Below are 23,534 nucleotides of genomic sequence, written 5' to 3'. Positions count from 1 at the left end.
AGTAATGTAGTATTTCATGGAGCAAAGTTCTTACCAGCCTTTCTGTTCTGTGCTTCTGTTCCACAGGAAGCACAGGATAAGCTGGCCAATGCCAATAAAGAGTTAAATCATCTGCATACTGAGTGTGCAGAGAGAGTGGCTTTAATAGGAACTTTACAAATGGAACTACAGAATGTGCAGCAGTGCTGGGAGGAGGAGAAAATACGTGCTGCAGAATCTGAAAATGAAATCCAGAAGCTTACCAGGGCTTACCGTAAGGATATGGAGGTATTACCACAGACAAGACGACTGTCAAAAAGAGTCTTTATTTAATCTCAACTTTATACATTTACATACATCAGATGGTTACCTTTAGACTTAACAGATTTATCCCAAAAATATGATTTTAAGATATGTATTCTGAAATTTGTATTTAATATCTTCAAGATCTCAGGATATGTTCATTCTCCTTCCATCTGTATTGGAACTAATATCTTAACTCTTCCGGTATTTTGAATTTTTGAACAACTGAGTTTATTTAAACAGCTATATCTGATGAACATTATTTTTTTTCTTTCAAATTGAAAGTTAGCAGAAATATTCTATACACTGGAACATATGGTAGTGTTGTCTTCACATCTTGTTAATTGCCGATTCACATAGCAATTAATAGGTAGGAAATGTGAAATTTTGCCTGCCTGACACAAAACCTGAAAGTTCTTTGCAACCTTTTAGCTCGTTGTGGTGTACTGTGAGTGGGAATTCCTTAATTTTTTTTATTTCAGAACTTCCATTTCCCTGTATTTGTTTACAGATGTTGATTTTTCTTTCTTTCTTATACCCTGTAAAGTAGTTCTGTACTAGCAATAGCAGTGATTTTCTTTATCATTGTTGCGCATGTTGAGCTCATTATTTCCACAAATTTAAATGTGCATGCCAATTGAGTAAAAAGGAAACATTCTTTCCACCTCCCTAGCAGTCTGGTATTTAAATAGTGTCCACATGAAGCAGCTGGAATTGTTATACACATCAGATAATGATTAAAGTGAAGGAAACTAGAAGCCTGGTTATATTGTAAAGTCAGCATGTCTACTGAACTGTGGTTGCATTCAACATGTGTGAATTGATTTGAGGTCTTGGGATCCCTTATTTTCATGCCAAATGTGTAATTATCATCCTTGGTTTATCACAGCTCCAGCAAAAATGCAGTGATGGTGGCACACTGCAGTTTCCCTGGGGAGTTAGAAGATCTGTCAGAAATGAAGTTAAAACAAACTAGACTGCTTTTTTTTTTTTTTTTTTTTTTTTTTTCCCTTTGGCCTAAAACACCACCATGAAATAATTCTGAGAAAATGCACTGAAATGCAATGGAAAAGAGTCAGAAAAAACATAGTCTCTCAACTCAGTTGTCTACAGTTCCTTGATTTAAAGCCTCATCTGCAGCCCCTGGAAAACAATGGGAACAGTGGAAACACTGGTTTATTGACTTTGAATAAAGACTCTGTTTCTTGTGGTTATTGAGGTACAGCTTTCTATCATTTTCTTAATGAAGGCTGCTAAGTTGTGTTTACATACTAAAAGGATGAAGTCTGGAATTTCTGTTGCCTGCTTTTGTTTCTAATGAGGATTTATAACATACCAATTTATTTATACCACTGACGAAAATCAGCATAAATGAGAGAGATGTGGGTTATGAAATTTAACCGATGAAGCTGTAAGTCTGCTTTGTCTAACTATTGGATCGTACATTTTTCACACAAAAAATTTTTTTGAATGATTTTTAGTCTCAGTTGTTTGAATAGTGCTTTGTGCTGCTCAGCCATAAGACCGATTTCAGCGTGTTATGCAGGTATTGGAGGTGAGTATGGCTTGAACATACCTGAAAGGGTTAAATGCAGTTTCATCATTCATGTTCTTGACAGCACTAAAATTTTTAGCAGTTTCAGTTTGTACTGGTTAAGAGCACTGCAAAACTGGGTTTTCTGTATTTGCATGGTATTTCTAATCATACAAATGTTGTACCAACTGTGTTACTACTGTAACTTTATTATGTTTGACTGCAAATATTAAGAGCATTGCATTTCAGAGGGTTTGAGAATGAGCTTTTATGTGTTTGGTATATTTTTTAAATCTGTGTCGCTACAAGTGCGATGTATCTCTTTGGATTCTAACACGGTTCATAGGTAATGGTTGATTTTTCTTTTTGTCTCAGGAGAAGCTAACCTTCCTTCATGGTTTATACCAGCATTTGGTAGTTGGCTGTGTGCTTATAAAACAACCAGAAGGCATCCTAGATAGATTCTCTTGGTCTGAGCTTTGTGCAGTCTTGCAGGAGAATGTTGATGCCCTGATCTTAGACCTCAACAGGGCTAATGAGAAGGTAAGTGTCCTTAGGCACCAGCTACCTCTATTAAATTCAGTGACATTTGTCCACATCACAGTATCATTAAAAAGGACTGACATTCATCTTATTTCAAAAAGAATTTGGGCGTTAATAATTCAATACCATTAATTATGGCTTGTCTACAACTCAGTTTGATGCCATTGCTGTGGGCATGTAAAAGTGACTGAAGTCTGTATGAAGTCTCTAAGCTCCGCTTTCTGTGCAGGACATGCTAATAGTACTAGCCAATATTAGCCACAGGGACCTAATTAAAAGAAAATAAATTAATCTTACTGATGAAGCAATTCAAAGAACTTAGTCATTTACACTAATAAAGCAAGTCTTTATCTTAGCATAAAACAGAAACAAAATGCACTTACTTTAGGAACATCATCTTTAAATTATGTGCTTAAGATTCAGATATACTACTGGAAGAAATGCTTATGTATTTTTTGTTGAATTATAACTTCTTGACTACGAGATCTGTATTCAGAAGTACAATAGAAAACAGTTATTTTTGTAAAGTGTGTCAGTGTATGCTAATATTTGTTCAAGGAAGAAACTGTACTTTTCTAACTGACTTTAGTGTTACTTTGCTTATGTGGCCATTCTTGGAAATCTCTACGTCTTTTAGGGGGAAAAAAAAAAGTATTTTAAAAGGACTTAAACTGGCTCTTCTGACTAACATGTGCCACTCTTTAGTTTCAGTTCATGTTCTGACCCCTTCAGTCATGTTAGTCCTAGACTGACATGGTAGAATGATTTCAGGTCCTGATTGCTCTGGACATGTTGGTATTTAAAGCATTAGAAGGGAAAGGCTCTTTCAGTGTCTTCACATGTGCTGGAACTGTGGCCACTCTTTTGATTTGAGACAGGGCTGGTTAACTGTGAATTATTCTGAGTCTTCCCATCATTCGGTAAATGACTTAGCAGTCAATCAAAATTACTAAAGAAACATAGATAAGAATAAATTCCAGACTACGCTGACAGACTGTACAGGCAACATTTCTATTTTAATTTCAAAATAGAGAAGGGAAGAAAACAGAAGTGAAGGGAATTAACATTGTTGGCAGTGACTTTGGGTATATTTTTGTGCTTTCAACTTTTTAATTTAGTACGCTTGTTGCGATTGATAAGAGAGCTGTGGGGCTTTTTTAAGAATTTGGGGCATTGTTGCTGCCAGTGGCCTACCTGCTTCCTGAGAACAAAAGTTTTCTTCTGCTTTGTCATGAGATCAGCTTGAAAAATACATTGCTGATACTCTTTCATAATAAAATACATGTTCATGTATTTAGAAATTATTGCTAGCTTGATTCATTTCTCCATTACTGTACATGGGAGCTGCAAAGTTAAATCACAGAGTGAATCCCTTCATGCTCACTGGAATCACATCGTAATCTAATGAGCTGCTTTGGAGAAAAATCTTCTGTACTCTTCTTGCATTTATTTTCATACTCAATATATGAAAAGCACTGGTTTTCTAAGGAAACAAAAAATAAACTTAAGAACTGTTTTTATTGCATTATTATTGGCAGTTTTTGCAAGCTACTAGAGGACTTGTATAAATGGATTAATAATTTATCAATACAAGATTTAACTCTTTTTTTTTTTTTTTTTTTTTTTTTCAAAGTAAGCGAGAGATCTCCAGTTCAGATTTCCAAGAAAGAAGGCAGCAGTTGTCTTCAAGAAAGTACAAAGATGGCCAGAATAAAGGCCATTGTTCTAATCTATGTCGTGCAAGATTCAAGGAAGTGTTCTGTCATGAAAGACTTCTTACTTTTAATAGATATGTTGAAGAAATTAAAATTTAGATTTTGTGCCGGGAGAGTCTTTGCTTAAAATAATATGTACAGTTAAAGTCAAAAGGTATGTATGTTGGGAGATAACATTTCTTTCTAAATCACACAGATATCTCACCTAGAATGCATTTGTAAGAAGAAGTCTGATACTATGAAGGAGCTTCAGCGGAGCCAGGAAGATGAAATTAACAAAATGGCTGAACAGATGAAAGCACAGGAAAGCTGTTGGCAGAAGCAAAAAAAGTATCTGGAACAGCAGTACTCAGATCTCCTTGGGGAAGTTCATGCAAGGGCACAGGTATGGTGCTGTGAACTTCTGATTTTTTTTTTTTCCCCTGTAAATATTTAATGGGCTATTGCAGTATCTCGAGTTTCTAACCAATTTCAGATTATTCAGAAATTTTTGTGCATCACTAACTGCGCTAGTTTTCATTTCTCTTAGAGTAGGAAACTATTTAAATACTCCAGGAACTGTTTTGATCTAGCATTTGCTAGTGACTTTTCTTTTTAAGATTTAAGATGCTTGTATTAGAAATTATATAGTTACAGCAGTTACTTCTTCAGTATTGCATTTTGTAAAGACTGTAGAGTAAGAGTAATATGGCGTCATGTGGGTAAAAACGGAGGTGTATACACTCAGAACTTAAATAGCAGTTACAGTGGTAGATTTCTGCAGTATTAAAGAACTATAAACATAGTTAATTATCTTTATGGTCTTATCCCTTTAGATGTGTTTCAGTTAAAATTGTGAAATACAGGAAGTAAGAAATCATGGCTGTCATATTAAACTTGCTTTGTCAAAGGAATCTTGTGTGCCTCAGATTTTAGAAGTCTACACTCTAAAAGCTATATTTATGATGCATTCTTTAGGCAAAGCAGGTTACTGTGATTCCTAGGGGATGGATGAAAATCTTAGAGGTGTTTCTCACTAGACTTGAAAATTTCTTGCTGGCTATTACGATACTAAAAATATCCATGTTAGTGGAATAAGCAGCATCTAGACTCATACTGCATTAACTTGATATCTCATAGTTTAGTGTTATGAGATCACTAACAAGAAAAATAATTATGAAATAAGATTAATTTTAAAAGCGACTTCTCAGAAAAGACGTAATGGCGTTAGGCAGTTTAGATTAAAACCTGCTACTGATGCTGCATGCAACAAAGATCTATGCAGTCTGTTTCAGAATTCTAGTATGTTGTGAAGTATCATATCGTGCTTTGGGATGGTGCTTGAACAATCCGTTCTTCTCAATTTATTTGTATAGATACTAAGGCCAAGGCCGTGTACTGAAAATATGGCTCTCTGATGTTGGCTATGCATTAGACATGCCTTCTGGAAAATGCTTTATCTGTCAACTTGCTGCATTTCTAGAACAGAAATGTTTTCCCTTAGAAGTATCTGTACCTACTTTCTAAAATAAAAGTTATGTAGGTATACAAACTGATGGGGTTGGAATCTGGTCGGTGTAGAATTCTGTATTATTATTCTGTATTATTGAGATTACTCAACAGAATGTTGTTGTATCTTTGTTATTTCTAAAGTTTGTGTGGAACAAGACAGTCTACTTTCCGCTGAATTTCTTCTTTTCAAGTTTGGACATGCAAATATCAATTAAGCTTTTACCTTTTTGAGGTCCGTAGGCTTCATGGATATCTGCAGTTAGGACTGTTCCAGTCCTGGCTACCTGCTTCTGGTGACACTTGATTGTCTTTTCCTCATTCCATTTTGTTCATGTTAGCTGTATTAGTCTCAACAATTGCTGTTGTGCTGGATCAGTTATGAAGATGCACTAATGTGGCCTTATTAACATAGGTATCATATATGAAGGCAAATAGAAAACTCAATTCAGACATGTCTTAGATCTGTATTCATGACTTTATCACTTTATCTGAGAGCTGTCACTGCACAGTAATAACACTAAAATATCTTGGAGAGTGTTATTTTGGTGACTTAGAACAAAAGTAGAGAAATGGACTTTATGATTAAAATGGGTTGTGGCAATATGGAGGCAGTAAAGGCAGCAACACCTGCCAGTGCTTCTGCTCCCAGCTGATGTACTGTTCAGGGTCCCTAACTTAAATGTAGGATCTATGGATTTTTTTAGTTTCTATGTAACAGCTGTTATTGTTGATCAGGTGAATGATGTAACCAGCAAGCAGTTTCACTGTTTTTCTGTAAGACAAAATTTCCTGGAGTTGCCTTAAAACTGATCAGCAACAAGCAAACTCCCTTTAGATAATGTTCTTCTTTGTTCCTGGTTTCCATATTTGGTTGATTGAACTTAAAAGGAATATCCCTTTTCCCTGCCTTGTGTAGAAAAATCAGTCCCGTGATTTGGTTGTGTGCCATTCTGAAAATGTTACTATGCCTGTTTCTTACCCACACACAAATTATTTATTTAGCCAATGCATGGTCTCATAGGAAATGTTGTCTGAATTTTAACTAGCAGTTGGAGTTTATTACATAGGCATTTATTAATCTGACCCCATTTCTTGTGGAAACTGCTTAAAATAAGAAGGTTTTGTTCTCATGTAGAAAAATATGATGTAAGGGAAAAATCCTGTAATTATGTAGGTTGATCCAAAAGTAATTCCTCCTATTTATTTCCATGGGAACCACAATAGATACAAAGAGCACAATAACACTATTTGAAAGACTGAATTCTCAGGTACAAAACACAAAACACTGTTTTTCAGTATTGTCACCATCATTAGCTATGCATTTTTGCCAGCCATAAATAAGAGCCTGCATACCATGCTTGTAAAAATCTGCACCAGTGAAATTGACCCACTGTTTCACATTTGCTATGATGGTGGTGGCTTTAGAAAAATATTGCCCTTGCAGTCCATCTTTCATTGGCCCAAACAGATGAAAGTCAGAAGGGTCCAAATCTAGACTATATGGTATATGTGATAGGACAGTTTAGCCAAGACTGGCAGTGTGTTCCACAGTCTGGGGCCTGGCATTATCGTGTTGCAAAAGAAAGGTTATCTTCTTATCTAGCTTGACTCAGGAAGTACTAGCCGTCAACATTACAATGTAGCATTCAGGTTTGTACAGGTTGTAGGAAATTCAGAAGGATCCTCTTTGCTTATTCCAGAAGACAGTGCATACCCTCTTACCCATCTTGCGCTTTCTCTTTGATGAAGATTTCACATCAGCACTCTATGGACTGCCATTTTGAATCCTGCTAGTTGTGGCAGCACTACCATCATTACTAGTCTTGTCACTGGTGGTGATACAACCTAGGAGACTGTCACCTTCAGTGTCATATTCATTTAATATCTCCTTACGAACTTGTTTGTTGTGTTCATTCTTTTTCGGAGTGAGCAGTTGTGGGACCCACCTGGCACAAACCCTGTGATACTCCATTGTTGTCACCATCATTTTACTGCATTGAAGCAGATTTTTCTAGCTCCATGCATAGTTCCCTGGTTGTAATATGTTGATTCATATGGATGTGGTGATCAAGACACCCTTCACTCTGTGATGTGACATCTGCACATGGCCATCCAGAATGTGGCTTGTGTTTCACGTTGTTTTTGCCACTGCTGAAAAGAACCACCACCACTTACACTGTGCTCACATCCAGTCTTTAGGCTCCATGAATGTTCAGCAAGCATTGATGAATGTCAGTGGGTGCAATTTTTTCTGTATGGAAGAATTCATTGACACACATTTGCTTCATCCACACTTCCATGTCACATGCCATTGTGTCAGACTGCCCCTCTGCTGCCATCTGTTACATGGCATCAACATATAATGGAATGGTTTTGGGAAAGTTCAACCTCTCTTGCCATACCAACAATGTCTTTCTCTGATGTCTTGTGCCAACATAATAAAATAGGAAGCATTACTTCCGGAGCAGCCCTCGTATGTTAAAATGATACTTTCAACAGATTAGTAAAATGTTTCCATAAGAGTAAAGGGAAAAAAATCCTATGGGGATTAAAAAAAAAATAAAATAAAAAAATCTTTTACTGGATTTTGGTTTTTAGATTGTTAAAGGAATTTTGCTTTTATGGAAAGGTGAATTAGATAAAGGCTGTGTAATCTTTCAATTATATCAAAGTTAAGCGTTTTAACCCAGAAAAAATAAAACAACTGAAATACAGTTGCATTATATTTCTGAATATCAGAAATCAGTTCTGAAATCAGTTGCATTATATTTCTAGATTTCAGTTCCACTTACTTGCCAGAATAAAGAGTAGAATAAAACTCTGCTGAATTTTTTGTAAATGATTCCTAAAATTTACCAGGTCTGTAAGCCATGCAGGAAGCCCTGAGAACTGAAGCACCTGAGGAAGCTGGCTTGTGAACATCTAGGACGACCATTCTATATTTCTTTCAAAATTGTCTATTTGAGTTTTGAAGAAAGCTTTAAAAAATAAGTGGAAGTTGTAATTCACCATCAGACATCGACAATATTTCTTAAAAAAAATAAAAAATAAAAATCTGTGCAAAGGGAATGTCTTGTTCACTTTTGCTTATTCCCATATAACCACAAGGATTTAAATGCTATCCTTTATATAAAAATAAATTAAAAAATAAAAAGTAAGCTTCAATTAGCTATAGCACTGAATGTTAGATAGCTGCCTAACAGCCCTGTAGGGATCATACTTTTAAGTTTGTTTACTCAGATATTGGCCTTTCACCTTTTCTGGCCAGAAACCGTAAGTTGTTTTCTAAATTCAGCTTACCTTTTCAGTTCCTTCCAGCCATGCTACCAGCCTTTTCTTCCTATAAAAATCAAACACTCTAAATAATACAGTAGCTCTGAAAATATTGTACATGCTCATACTTAATTTTAGAGTGACATACGAGGCTGTTAAGTTGCATTTTGCAATTAAATTGTTCAGTTATCTATAATACTTTTGTGTGAAGGGAAGTATTTTAATTAAGTGACATTGCTTTACATGTCAGGTTTTGTGAATGCCGTTTTCTCAATATCTGTATTGTCAAAACATCTGCAGAATCTACCTGCTGTTGTTTCATTTCTTCCTCTCGAAGAGGAATGTGTGTAAGGTTAGTCATGAAGGAGCGTCATTCTGTTTGTCTTCCTAGTCGAGCCAAAATGCTTTTTCCTCTGCCCAAAAAGTAATAAAATATTTATTTGGTTAAAGACCTTCTGAGCTGTCTGGGCTGCCTTTTTACAGAAACCTGGAAACTTTGTTTCAATTCTAGGGATTGCTTATGTATTTTTTTCCCCCTTTTGTGATTACTAGAAGAGGTGGATGAAATTAGGAGGCTTCTGTTTGCTTGAGGCCTGTAGCAAAGTTGATGTGTGGAAACATGGCTGGCAGATGCCATTTTAGTTTTGTTTTCCCCATGTTTTCCCACAGGAATAACCTCTGATCCCCATTTTTTAGAACTGTTAGGACTCCAAAAGAACGAGCTAAGGCTTAATATAGTCCTCTCTTTTGTTCATCATACTGACTTGCGTTCTTCTTTTTTATGTTCACGTAGAGTAACTAGAGTTTGAAAACAAAAAGTTTATCTTCAGCTTGTGGTTTCTTTGTAAAGTGTATGAAAATTAGTACTTGCTTTTATCTCTGGATCCTTTTTAAACATAGGCTCAGGTGCTCCAGTCGCAGAGGACTCTCATGCATCAGGAAGTCAATCTAAGCCTCTGAGTCTCCAGTGTAGTGTCCTGATTCTGCTACAGGAACATGCGTGTCATCAACACCAACCAACATGCACGGTCTAAGTGCAGTGCTGGTATTCTGTAGCATTTTGGTGTTGTGATTTTGCTACTTGAGTTCACTGTTTATACCATTTCTCTTTTCATGTTGTTTAAAGGCTTAGAGAAGGGGAAAAAATGCAAATAGGAAGAAATCAGTGATGGATCTAGTAAAAATAAAAATATCTGTATTGTGCTGTTCTCTTCAAAACTCTGGTCTGTATGAGACCTAATTAATCTGTGAATTTATAAGTAGGGGGTTGATTACAAAGTAATTAAGAGATCACCTTTACTTCCCCTTTCCCAGCTGCTACCAATCTGTCTACTTTTATCTTCCAGACTTTTCCCTATTTTTTTTTTCCTCTCACACTTATTTTTCTGCTTTGAAGAACAATGTTCTTTCTGAAACAGGAACGCGTAATTGCGTATTGTTAAGCAAACTCACCAAACTGTGATGGGTACAGCCAGGTACTGTAGGACTCTCTGTGATCTGTTGTTGTAAATGTGGTTTTGCTTCAGAAATCTGGAGTCCAGTTACAGAAGAATGTGCAGATATTACTCATACCAACCTTTAGTTTACGTATTTGTCTTTCTGTGGCTTTTTTTCTAGGAGACATGTTTTGGCTATGTTGCTGACAATTTTTTTAGCTTTTTTTTTTTTTTTTTTTGAGGTAAAATGATTTTTTTTGTTTGTTTGTTTTTAATTTAAAGAATTACATTCAGTTAATATTTCTTCTGTTTTTTTTTTTTTTTTTCCCCTCTTCTTTTATCCCAGGAATACCAAGAGACAGCAGAGAAAAACAAAGAAAAAATCAGTGTCCTTGAAAAAAGACGGGACCAATTGGCCCTTGAAAATCTCTATGTGAAAAATACATTAACACAGATTCAGAAGGAGCATTCATCTCTCCTGGCAGCATGTGCACTATTGGCAGGTGCCCTGTATCCTCTCTATGGCCGATCATGTGCGATGTCTTTACAAAGAGACCTTCTTCAGGATCAGGTCAACGTTTATGAATTAGTCAACCAGCAAATTAGGACTCTAGTTCATGTTCTCTCTGGTGTAGAGGAGGAGAAGGAAGACGACGGGAAAATTAAGAGAAAAAAATTCAAAGGCCTGATACATGTGTTTCGAAGAGGTGTGATTACAGTTTTGGCAGCTAACAGACTTAAAGTTCTTGCCCAGTCTTCTAGTTCTCTCTTCTCGTTGATAAATGGCTTCAAAGAAGGCATTGGAATTCTAGTTTGTGTAGGGGACTCCAAAGGCAAGCATAATATGTCAAGTAAGCTAATCGTTTTCTTGTTTTATAAATGTTATGTCAAATTACATGGTTAGTGAATAACAAATAAGAATGTTAGTAGTAAAGTATAAAGTCTGATGCATTAACATCTTAACAAAAGGACTTTCTGGATTTGAGGCTTCTGGATTTCTTGACAGATGTTTTTTCCCCACAAAAGACACTACTTAGTCTGTATAGCTGTAACTTTCCTTTCAGTACTTCACAAATGAATTCATACTGTTTGATATCTATGACACTTTTATTATGTGCTTTGAAACTAGATACTACCATATACTCTGTTGTATCTGTTTTAGAAAAGATATCTCCTTTTATAAATCAATTTCACAATTTTTATCCTACTCAAAATGGAAAAAAATAAAAAAAAAGAAGTTGCATTTTGATTCAGGTAAAATATTAATACAGAAAATCTGATGTATTTTCTCTAGAGATTATGTAGACTTTCTATTCATTTCTGTTACCAAATTGCTTTCCCTGATAGGAGCAAGTAATACCACAAATGTTTCACAAACTCAAAGATTCATTTGTTTTCCTGTTTGTTTTATTAGCTGTTAAAAATGCTTAATGTAGTCCAAAGTATGCTAGAAGAGGGATTAGTTTGTGAGCTATACACTTAGTTTTGATCAGTTTCTGAAAGAGTTAAGGATGGTAGTATGCCTCATCTCTGTTACTAAATTTTATTGCTACCTACAACTCTCTTTCACAGGACACAACGAGGAAGGAATTCGTTGTGTTGAAGCACTCAACTGGTTTACTAGTTCCGATCTACTTACTGCAATAATCAGTTCTGTCACAGAATTACAGGATGTTATTTGCAAAACAGGTAAATTTAAAAATATAATATTGTAGTAGATTCAAACAAACATCCCATGAATTATGAAGTTTACATGATTGAAATTCTCACTATTTTATATAAACTAGTTTTTATGAAGTCTTTTCAGTACATACAGTCACAGAAATAGAAGGCTCAAAAGTGTTTTTAGAAATCATTTGAACCTCTGTATTGTGAATTGAAAAGAAAAATACATCTATGACATGCCAATGTATATGTGGCTAATTTATTCTTAAAAATTTATAATGATTTTTTATAATATTTAAAAGCTTCTTTCTTGTACTTACAGAATATTTAACAAAATATTTAAAAGCTTACTGGTTATTCTGTTCTACTTTTCTAACATTCAGAAAGTATTTTACTGAAGACCAGCCTTATTTTTTATATGGTCTATGGCATTTTTTATTTAAACCTGGACCCTTAAGCTGGAACATATTTAACCTGGGATATTACCCTCACTGACTGTGTGAATTTCCTACTATGTTTTGTAGGATGTGTATCTAGAAATCCAGATGTGAATGTTGAAATGTATACAAAGGTTTTTAAAATTTAATCTTTTAGTTAAATTTAGTCTTGTGTAGTACTACTGAATTTATTCTCTGGACTGTTTTATTTTACCAGAGCAAAGTAAATGAGAATTTTATCTTCACCTGTCAGTGTAAGATGTGTCACTTTCCATTATCTTTTTTTTTTTTTTTTAATTTACTTAATGTAAGAATTTAATGCTGTTTGTGATATACCTGCGCTTATGTAAGTCATGTATTTTATACATCACAGTATACACAGCTTAATGTTTTTGTTTTATCTTTGATCCTTTGTGGGCATATTCTTAAAATGTATATGCTTAAAGCATAAATCCTCTTCCCAGTGATTATAGATACAGTTCCTTGTGGAACTTCATTATATTCTTATTTTATCTTTCAAAACAGTAACTTTTATATCAGCTTGCTTATCTTTGTGTGTTTCTTGTGAGCCACTCCTCAATGAAAATAAAACAGAGATGATGCTTTTTTCTTTTCCTCATCCCAAGAAAGTGTCTTGAGCTAATGAGTTACTCAACAACTGGAATAATATAATAGATTGATACAACACAGTTCCCTCAAAATATTATTATCAATTTATTTTTCACATGGTTAAGCTCGTGATTCTAAAAATAGGGGAAACAGTCAACCATTGTTGGTACTGAATACATGGGGGAAATCCTGTGTTTTCTGGTAGGCAAACTGTATCACGTAAGAATGTGTAGATGGAAATGCCATGGAAAATGCAAAGAGAGGACGTGACATATCAATGTTTTCATATTTACCAAAAATCACTTTGAAGGAGAGGTTTTTAGAGGATTCTTCATATCTTTTTCTGTGTTGGGTAGTAGGCATAGTTCCAGTTTTTGGTTAATTGCACTATGCATTCAAACTAATCATTGTCGTTACAACTGAAGTAAAGAGATGGTCTTTGAAACTGGAAGGTAGTACAAGACTATACTTTTTAAGAGTTAAAATGATAAAGGTAGCTGAACTTGGATGTGATGAGCAATAGAGAAGCCTTGGCAAAGGGAGGCACAGCATTGCAATACCAGTTTCTTCTGGGTAAGACAAGAATTAATTTTTCCTGTTTTAAAGGCCACTTGTATACTGAGGTAAAATATAAAAATGTTAGACAATGTTTTTAGCTTTAAGGATGATTAGATTAGAGACCTATCTAGGGAAATGAAGAAGTGATAGATTTACTATTAATGGGAATTATGGAGAGCATGAACTCAAAAATGGTAATTCCAGTTTAATCACTGGCATCGTTGAAATGGTGGTATTTTGGAATAGAAGTAGGAGAATGGTTGTGAAAAAATACTATCTGACTTTATCATGCACTATTTCATTTGTTTGCTTACAGACAAATTGGTTCTTATGTGTAAATGATATATTCTTTATGGTGAGAATCGAACTCTGAAGATAGTAGTAATCTTGTTTTATTTGCTCTGAACCTTTGGCTTTATTCTTGTAATATATAATAATAAGAAATTATTTTACTTATTAAAAGCTATCATTATTATTTTCTGTTTACACTTTTAAGTAAATATTTTAATTCACTACAGCAACAGGAGATCTGCTGTACTACTGAATGTAAATAAGCTCTTCCATGCTTGTCATCTTACACTGATAGTATCATAAGACAAGTAATGACAGATTAAGACCTGCCTAGCAGAGGGAAAACTAAATTACAAGACTTTTATTAAGGCATAAATAAACCTATTAACTCTTATCTGGAATACCAATTAGTGGAAGGAGCACTGACAATTTTATTTATCAACATTAAACACAATTATTAATTACAGACCTGACGAATCTAGCAGTAAGCAGGACATGTTGGGTGTGCTGGGGCCTTAAGTCCATTATATGAGAAGGATGATTACCAAAATCCTGTGGGGAAATAAGTAATTGTAGCTGTAAAATTTTAATTGCCTTGGAATAAGGTAAATTATATTCTCTTGTCTCAGAATATAAATACTATGGCATTAAGGTACCAAGGCTCACTAATTTTGAACAGCAAATGATTTAGACATCTATGGAGGGGAGGGAAGAGGAATCAGAAAATGTTCAGAAATTTACATTGTAAATATTGTGATAAAGTGATTTATCATGTGCTATAGCATCTGATATATTTGTCCTGTCTTGAATTTTGCTTGCATTAGTCTTACTTTTTTTTTTTTTTTTTTTATAAAGCACAATATTTGAACATGCAAGAAAGACTTAAGAATGTGTAGTGTCGGAGGAGAACATTTAAAAAGATAAAGAAAATAGTTATTTGTAAAACAAATCCTATCCAGTCTTACCCTTTCTGTCCAAATGTTGAAACAAACTGTTTACTCCTAAATACAGAATTTGTTCTATCTATTTGCTCTGATATATTCCCTGGTCCTTAGACTTCTGTTATCTGAGGAAAATTTCCTGTTGATAGGTGCTATTTGTTGTTATTTTTTTTTTCTTCTGAAAAAATAAGACTCTTAACCTTTTTGATGTTTTGTTGTTATTTCTTAAAGATCCAAAATCTTCTGTTTCTGGACGCTTACTTGTAAGTGCAGCCAGGAACTCCTTTTCAAAACTTATGGACAAGCTTAATGTAATAATGGAGACTATACCATTAGATAGCAGCAGGAGCATTGCTTACGTGGAGAAAAACTCCTTGATACAGAGGCTGGCTCGTGGACTTCACAAAATAAATGCACGAGCCCTGGAAGCTGGATCATGTGACAGACAGCCCATTATGGTATGCATGCTTATAGTGCTACTTCACATAAACAGTATGCTCACAGCATAAGTCTTATGGTGAAACTCTTTTCATACTGCCATTAATTTTGTTCCAGATTTATGAGTCAGTTACATTGAAATCAGCAATACAGGGATTCAGAATTTGATTTGCAGCCCCCTAAAGCATCATGACTTGAATAGATCTTTTCTTCTAAAATTTAGGAATTTTAAAAAGGAATTTAATATGTGCAAGAAAATGTTGAAGTTCTATCAAAATTACATTTGATTTATAGGAACAGACTTGCTTTTCAGCTACTAAATGTTAAGTTTTTTTTTTTTTCTGTTAAGGTTATCTTCAACTGAAGGTAGCCTTGTCCTCTCAAATAGAAATAAAAGGGTAAGGACTCTCTCGCAGAGTCTATATTTTATTGCGAGTCTTACATGAAAACAAGATACTTCCCTGAAAACAACATTTTCAGTAACCCTCAAAGGTCGGTGAAATGGGTTCATGTTTTTGCACTTGTGAAGGATGGTAGTTTTGCATAATTTTTTTGGATATTACTGTTAATTGATTTTATAAACAGTGTATAAACATAAAGTGGCACGCTTTTATGGCATGTGAAATTCTTTCCATTTATCAACAGAAAAGCATAGCATCCTTGCAGAAGCAAATATTTGAATTTACACAAAGACTTCATACAGTAGAGGTGGAACGCCGCTCACTGCGCCTAGAACTTGCAGAATTCAAGTTGAATTTCAGTAAGATGAAACAGGAGGCTGACAAAGCGCAGAGCCTGAAAGAGCAATTAAGTTTGTTTAAGCAATCTGTAAGTATATTTGATTTAGAGGAGACTGCTTACAAGAGGCCTCCCTTCTATGCATTTTTTTTTTCCATTTGTATTCTTTTTAAAAACCACTATAAAGCCAATCTACTATTAACAGAATTTTTCCGAAAACTTACCTTGTAAATGTATTTAAAAGTATCTTCTGACTGCAGGACTTTTGCTTTGGTTTGCCAGATAAGTTGTTCTGTGCAAATTATATATTTGGATTTCAGCAGTTCAGGTTTAGTTCTGTATGTCAGATGTTGTCTGATCCACTTGTGGAAGTCCTCTGATGCAGTCCCACACCGCATTCTTATCTCTAAGCTGATGAGATATGCATTTGAAGGCTGGACTGTTTGGTGGATAAAGAACTGATTGTATGGTCACAGCCAAAGGGTGAATCTGTTTCCAGGGGGAGGCCAGTGATGAGTTATGTCTGCCATCTTTTTCAATGGCTTAGGGAGGTTGAGGTTTTTTTTTAATAAGTTGGGCCAGGGCAATCCCAGGTATTTATACAAACTGGGTGAGGATCTCCTTATGAGTAGCCCTGTGGAGAACTTTGGGGTCCTAGTGCATGAGAAGCTGGACTTGAGCCAGCAGTGTGCACTTGCCGCCTGGAAGGCTGACTGTCTTCTGGGCTGCGTTAAAAGAGGAGTGGCCAGCATGGAGGTGACTGTCCCCCTCTACTCAACTCTTGTGAGGTCCCATCTGGAGTACTACATCCAGGCTGGGGCCCCCAGAACAGGAATGATGTAGAGCTCTTAGAAAGGTTGTTAAGGAGGACCACTAAGATGATTAGAGGGCTGGAACACCTCTCCTATGGAGAAAGGTTGGGGGAACTGGGTTTGTTTAGCATGGAGAAGAGAAGGCTCAGGGGAGACCTTATTCCAGTAATTGAAGGGAGTGGATAAACAGGAGGGAGAACAGCTGTCTTTGAGGGTGGATAGTGATAGGACAGGGGGGAATGGTTTTAAACTAAAGCAGGGGACGTTTAGGTTAGATATTAGGAGGAAGTTTTTCACACAGAGGGTGGTGACACACTGGAACAGGTTGCTCAAGGAGGTTGTGGTTGCCCCATCCCTGGAGGCATTCAAGGCCAGGCTGGATGTGGCTCTGGGCAGCCTGTTCTAGAGGCTGGCAACTGTGCCTGTATCAAGGGGGTTAAAACTAGATGGGTTGTTATAGTCCTTTTCAACCCAGGCCCTTCTGTGATACAACTGAAGGAAGAAGTGCCTAGTTGGGTTTGATAAGTGGGCCTTTGTGAACCTAATGGTGTTCATTAGGTTCATCTGAGTTGGGGCAATCCCAGATACATGTACAGACTGGGCAAAGAACTCTTTGAGAGCAGTCATGCAGAGAGGGACTTAGGGGTTTTGGAGAACAAAAAGTGGTATATGAAGCAGTACTGTGCAGTGTAGCCTGGAAGATTAGCTGTATCCTGGGCTGCATCAGTGGCAGGGTGGCCAGCAGGGCAAGAGAGTTGATTGTCCCTCTCAACTCTGCCACTGTGGGGCCACATCTGGAGTAGACATGGTATCTAGGCTCGGGGTGCCCAGCACTAGAAGGATGTTGAGCTGTTGGAAAGGGTCCAGAGGAGGGCCATGAAGATGATCAGAAGGCTGGAGCACTTCTCCTGTGAAGAAAGATTGTGGGAGTTGGGCTTATTTGGATTGGAGAAGAGAAGGCTCTTGGGATGCTAGATATTGGCTTTCCAGTTCTTGAAGGGAGCTTATAAGCAGGAAGGGGGCGTCCAACTTTTCAAACAGTCTTGTAGTAGTAATGCAAGGGGAAATAATTTTGGACAAAAAGAGAGGAGAAATGGGTTGGATCCCTTCATACCTAAGCCATACTATGATTCTATGATTCTTGTATGTTATGGTAGAGTATTACTGTATCTTTGAGTATGAGTTGTATTAAGAGCTGGTTAGTGCAAATGTCTCCTTGAAGAAATGAATTTATGGGAAGGTAAAAATCAGAAAGCCTTCTGCACTCTTAAGGCATCTATTCAGCAAATTCCTCTGACCCTATGTAACAGCTGTACGATTTACCTAAGCACCATGCGTCTGCTAACTTGTAAGTAGCACAGTCTGGCTGGAATGAGAAGAAATGAGAAAAAGGTTCCTTAACCACTTAAAGCCATTATGCAACAAGTAATCGGCATGTTCTGTGAGGGGTTCAGTCTTCTCAGATCCTCACTGCCCTACAATTTGAATTCTCCGTCTCTAGCATGTCCTTTGGTAGATTATTGGCATATTCCCCATCCATCCTCTTTTCATCTGCGCCTACAGTCCTTACTGCAGGGAAAAATGGTGTGGGTTGACTGGACACCTTTCTTTGCTTCTATTGCTTAAATTCAAAGTTGATCTCATGTTTTAGCAGTTTGAGTAACTGGATGGATAAGTGTCCCTGTGTACACTTTACAGGTACCCAAAGCAAAAAAAGAAAAAATAGTTGTTTCTTATAATGAGCAGTATTAGCTGTAGTTGCATCGAAAGCTGATCTTGAGGCCTACATGGTAGACCTGTTAGTGTGACCCAATAAAAAAACACTTCCAAACAGAAAATATGTAATAGATGATTTTACTTCTTGTATTTAGGCAGTAATTCGATTTTTTAATTTATTTGAACAAATAAGGCTATCTTCTCATATTCAGTTTTGTTCTTAATGATTTTATCTGCTTTTACAGTTCTGAGGTGCTTAAATGAAATTGTCATTTAGATGTAGGTGCTTTATTTCTTTCTTTTCTTCCATACTGAGCAAAGGAGAAATGGTCCAGGGAGGCATTTACAAGGGCTAATTTGATGCATGCTGAAATGTGTGATGTTGATCTGCATATTTCCTTTTTAATACTGATTTTTTTTATAGCCTGACTATGTTAATGTGGATAAAATAATTAATGCATACTGTTTACAATGCCCTAAATGCTTTTTTTTCCCCCAAAAAAAGTTGCCTACTGTTTAGTACTTCGTGATCTGCCTTCATGTTTAGAAAACCTAAGTGTTCATCTTGAGCATGCTTTTATTTTAGAATTTTATATGTTAGCAAATAGAATTATGAAAGCCAAGCATGTAAACAAATGAATATAGTTATGCAATCAAATACAATTTATTTCCCTTATCAGAAATTGATCTCTCACAAGAGGTTTGGAAGTGCATCTGAAGAATTAAATAATGCATTACATTGGGAACATCAAGCACAAGTGCTATTGAATGAACAGGCACAACAGCTACAGGAGTTAAATAATAAACTAGAATTGCACTCCAGTGAAGAAGCAGATAAAAACCAAGTCTTAAGTGAAACTGTGAAGGTAAGATGATCGTTCTTACACAACAGACACCTGAAGTACACCTTTTTGTGAATAAGCAAAATTGTTCAGGTTTTGTTCAAACAAAATGTTAGTAGTAGTGTAATTCGTACTGCTCAATCTTCTGGAGTTCTGTGGTACACAGAAAAGACTGAAGACGAAACTTTAAGGTATAATTTCCCTTTTTTGTTTTTAGGAGTAGCTGATGTACAGCAGTGTCAATAATCTGAAGTATTTTGAGCTGACATTGTAGATAATGGATGGAAGTTTTAGCTCTCACAAGGTGTTTGTTTGCAGGCTAAAGGAAAAAGAAGAAATAAATGAGACAGGTTGACATAGTTGACATAGTTGACAGGCTAATAATGTGTGGTGACCTTAACTCTGCAGCTTTTGTTTATTTTTTATTTAAAGCAGGCTTTGCTGCTTCTGCCTCTTCTTCAGCATTTCTATCGTTTTTTCACTTCATGGTATTTTTCTATGAACTGATAGTTGAGCAGAAGAGACTACTGCACCGGTATTTGGAGAAATGAAAGCATTTACAATTCTGAGGAAGATTTAGGGAGGAAGTGATAAGAAAAGTTGAGAGATAGAATGAGACCTTAACAGATGCAAACTACAAGCCTAGTATAAGCATCAGAAAACACTGTTTAAAATATAACAGTGAAAATAAAATGGATGTCAGGGACAATGGTAATGAAGTGTTATGGTTTGAAATGTTATGCAGTGGAGAATGCTGAAGGATATTGTTGAATTTACTAAGAAGAGTTTTCATTAGAAGTATTATTTACTATATGAGCTGTATCTCAATAAGGGAGAAAGACAACGCTATTGCAATTCAACAGTTGGTTTTTATGATTTTCTTCTCTCTCATATCCCTAGCTGTGGATGTTTCATTTCTGTGTTAGAGTAAATTAAATATATCTGTTTAACTTGGTTTGCTAATACTACTGCTTCTTTTTGGTTTGTTTCAGATAAAACCAATTATGTATAATCCATTATGGTTTTTTGGGGGGTTTTTTTTTTGTTGTTTTTTTTTTTTTTTAATGGTTATCAGTATCATAAAGGAGAGAAAGAAGACAGGTATTATTTGAAATCTTAATTTGAGTCTACTCTTAATACGTTGCTGTATGGTACTCCCATCTTGATAAGTAAATCATTCCTTTGTATTTATTTGGAGGAGATGAAACTAGAAATCAATTGTAGGCACTTAAAATACAGGATAGAGTTTAAAACAAATTTGTTACATGCATTATTGGATACTGAATTAGATTTAGCAGCTTCTGGGCGTTATTAATGAAATCTAGACCATATATTTTTTTGAGATGGCACTTGTCTACTCGTCTTAAATTGCATTCTATCTCTGCAACCCCCAGTAGTTGTTGGGTACTAGGACAACTTGCTTTAGTATAAAATGCTTGATTATAACTTACTAAAGCTTGTGAAGATACAGCAGCTAGTAGTCTAGCTGTTGTGATAGGATAAAGGCTACAAAAGCAGACAAAATAAGCCTTAAAGCTGCAGTGTCTACAATTTTCAGTTAAACTGATCTGTTTTTGAATGCATTACTCTGTAATTCTCTCAGTTCTTTCCATGGATGAGTTTGAACTAAACATAGTGGTAGACTTGTTGCTGTAAGAAGAAAGAAATTTTTCCTTGTGTTTGTATGGAACTTCTTGTGTCCAAGTGTGTGTCCATTGCTCCTTGTCCTGTCACTGGACACTGTTAAAAAAGTGCCTGGCCTCATCTATTTAGCTCCCACCGATGAAGTATTAGTAAGCATGAATAAGACACTCCCTCAGCTTTCTCTTCTCCAGACTGAACACCTCCAAGTCTCCCAGCCTTTTCTTGTACTGAAGATTTTCCAGGCTCTTAATCTTTGTGGCTTTCCACTGGACTCTGGTTAGAAATGACCTCTCTTTTATGAACTGAAGAGCCCTAAACTGGTCAAAGTACTCTGGATGTGACCTCACCAGGACAGAGTAGAGAGGGAGAATAAACTTCCTTAACCCCTCAACCTATTGTCCATCCTTTTTTTAATGCACCCCAGGATACCATTGGCCTTCCTGATCACAGGAGCACAATTATGGCTCATGGCCAACCTGTTGAACAACAGGACACCTATGTCCTTCTCTGTAGATCTCCCCTCCAACAAGTCAGCCTATATCCTGTACTGATTCAGACAGTTTTTCCTACCCATATCTAGGACTCTACACTTCCACTTGTTGAACTTCATCAGGTTCCTTTCTTTCTGTCTAGGACTTGCTGAATAGCATCACTGCCTTCTGGAGTGTCAGCTACTGCTCCAGGCTTCATATCATCAGCAAACTTGCTGAGGGTGAACTCTATCCCTTAGTCCATGTCCATGCTGAACAAAATTGGATCCAGTACTGATTCCTGGGAGACACTGCTATCTATGGTCTTTCAAATAGAATCTGTGCTGCTGATCACAACTTTCACTGCCTTTCATCCAGTTCTCAGTTCACCTCACTGTCCACTCACCTATCCTATGCTTCTGAAGCTTACCTTGAAGAATGTTATGGGAGGCAATATCGAAAGCATTGCTTAAGTCAAGGTAGACAACATCCACTGAGCTTCCCTTGTATATCCAGCTGGTCATGGTATCCTAGAAGGCTACCTCGTTGGTCAAGCGTAGTCTCCCCTTGGTGATTCTACATTGGCTACTTCTGATGACTTCTTTTTCTTCTGCTTGCTTTGAGATTACATCCAGAATAAGTTGTGGTGCTGACTGTCCTGTAGATTCCCACTTCTTCCTTCTTACACTTTTTGAAGATTGGAGTGAAACTGGCTTTCTTCTAGTCCTCAGGCACCTCTCCTGTTCTCTAGGACCTTTCAGAGATGATAGAGCGTGGTTTGCCAGTCTCTTTTGGCATCTCTATTAGCATTCATAGATGCATCCTTTTGAGGCACATGGATTTGTGTGCAACAAGTTTGCTAAGATGATCTCTAATCAGATACTCCTTCACAAAGGGGAAGTGTTCTTTTCTGCAGGCTCTCTTCCAGGATCTGGGATTTCTGAGGAGCAGTCTTAGCATTAAAGACTGAAAAAAAGAAGTGTTTTTGTTACCAGGGAATCTACCTCCTTCAGCAGCTGGCCTACCTTCCCTCCAATCTTCCTTTCACTGCTGACATAGGTAAAGAAGTCTTTCTTGTTGTCCTGGACCTCTCTTGCTGGTTTTAGTAACAAGTGTGCCTTAGCCTTCCTCATTGCATCCCTGCATGCCTTGACAGTGTTCCTATATTCCTCAGATGTGACCAGACTCCTTTTCCACATTCTCTACTATAACACATTCCGAACTATAACACCATACAAGTGACTAGGAAGAAAATTAACTCTTTCCTGACCCGAACCAAGATAGTGCAGGTATTGTGCTACATATATAGATATATAGTTTCTTCTTGGTTTTGCTGTTAAAGTCTGTAAGCTCTTTACCGCAGTTTACCATAATCCCACTTTCTTTGTGGCTTTATTTGTGACTGACAGAGACAATTTCTGCCTCTGCCCTAATGTTTTAACTGGCAGAGCTCTTCTCTTAGCTATTTTTTTAACTTAAAATAGATTTCTGTGGCTCTTATTATATGCTAAACAGGAATAATTGTATCTCTACTAATGAGAGCTTGTAAAATTGACCCTGTAAAACTTGGCATTCTTGCAGTTAAATTTTTTTATAGTACATAAGCATAGAAAATGGTGATTCTGCACTGAAAAAATACAATAGAAAAATGTGCGTTCTTGTGTGATATAAGATATGAAATAGTCATCAGTTTAGACTAAGCACATACGAAAATTTGTAGCCTTGAAGTCTTCATTCATAGTTTCAAAGCAGTAAAAAAGGAAAACAAAATATTTGGCATTTTTCCATTTTATAACTTATTTTGAAATGTATCTACACTTCAGTAACAGTCAGTACGGAAGCATTTGGTTATTCGTATACTTTCATTGAGTAGTCTTATTAAAGGAGTAATACTTAATTTCTTAGCTTTATCAGTTCAGATTTTAATCCTGTATATTTTTATCTTCTTAATGGCATATACCATAGAGACATCTGAGGTAGCCAATTACATTTCAAGGTCAGTTGGAATGAAGTAACTCTTTTACACAACTTCTTGTTTTTATTGGATGAACTAAATTGCTATTTCCAATTCCCCTTTCTTTGAAGAGAGACTTTTACAC

The 23,534-nt window shown here is 36.2% G+C and overlaps 1 protein-coding gene across 21 annotated transcripts in view; it reads left to right on the top strand.

The window, feature by feature from the left end:
- The window catches only part of CCDC171 (coiled-coil domain containing 171), a 153,208-nt gene that overhangs the window by 55,285 nt on the left and 74,389 nt on the right, over window positions 1-23,534 (top strand). For 17 of the 21 annotated variants that reach the window (XR_001552018.3, XM_085528645.1, XM_085528640.1 and 14 more), the window contains 8 exons: window positions 67-267; window positions 2,192-2,359; window positions 4,271-4,459; window positions 10,621-11,125; window positions 11,847-11,963; window positions 15,007-15,233; window positions 15,859-16,041; window positions 19,160-19,345. Coding sequence is in view for 19 of the 21 variants with exons in the window: in XM_085528645.1 (XP_085384771.1) it covers window positions 67-267; window positions 2,192-2,359; window positions 4,271-4,459; window positions 10,621-11,125; window positions 11,847-11,963; window positions 15,007-15,233; window positions 15,859-16,041; window positions 19,160-19,345 (1,776 nt within the window). In the remaining 2 variants the exon portion in view is untranslated. The remainder of the gene's footprint in view (window positions 1-66; window positions 268-2,191; window positions 2,360-4,270; window positions 4,460-10,620; window positions 11,126-11,846; window positions 11,964-15,006; window positions 15,234-15,858; window positions 16,042-19,159; window positions 19,346-23,534) is intronic. The other 4 variants (XM_085528650.1, XM_015849032.3, XM_085528651.1 and 1 more) reach the window with 2 other exon arrangements.

The sequence above is a fragment of the Coturnix japonica genome, chromosome Z (genome assembly GCF_054131305.1).
Source record: "Coturnix japonica strain WE chromosome Z, WE-NBRP24, whole genome shotgun sequence".
Taxonomy (NCBI): Eukaryota; Metazoa; Chordata; class Aves; order Galliformes; family Phasianidae; genus Coturnix; species Coturnix japonica.
Note: the sequence above shows the minus strand (reverse complement) of the source record. Positions and strands in the feature narration are given on the sequence as shown.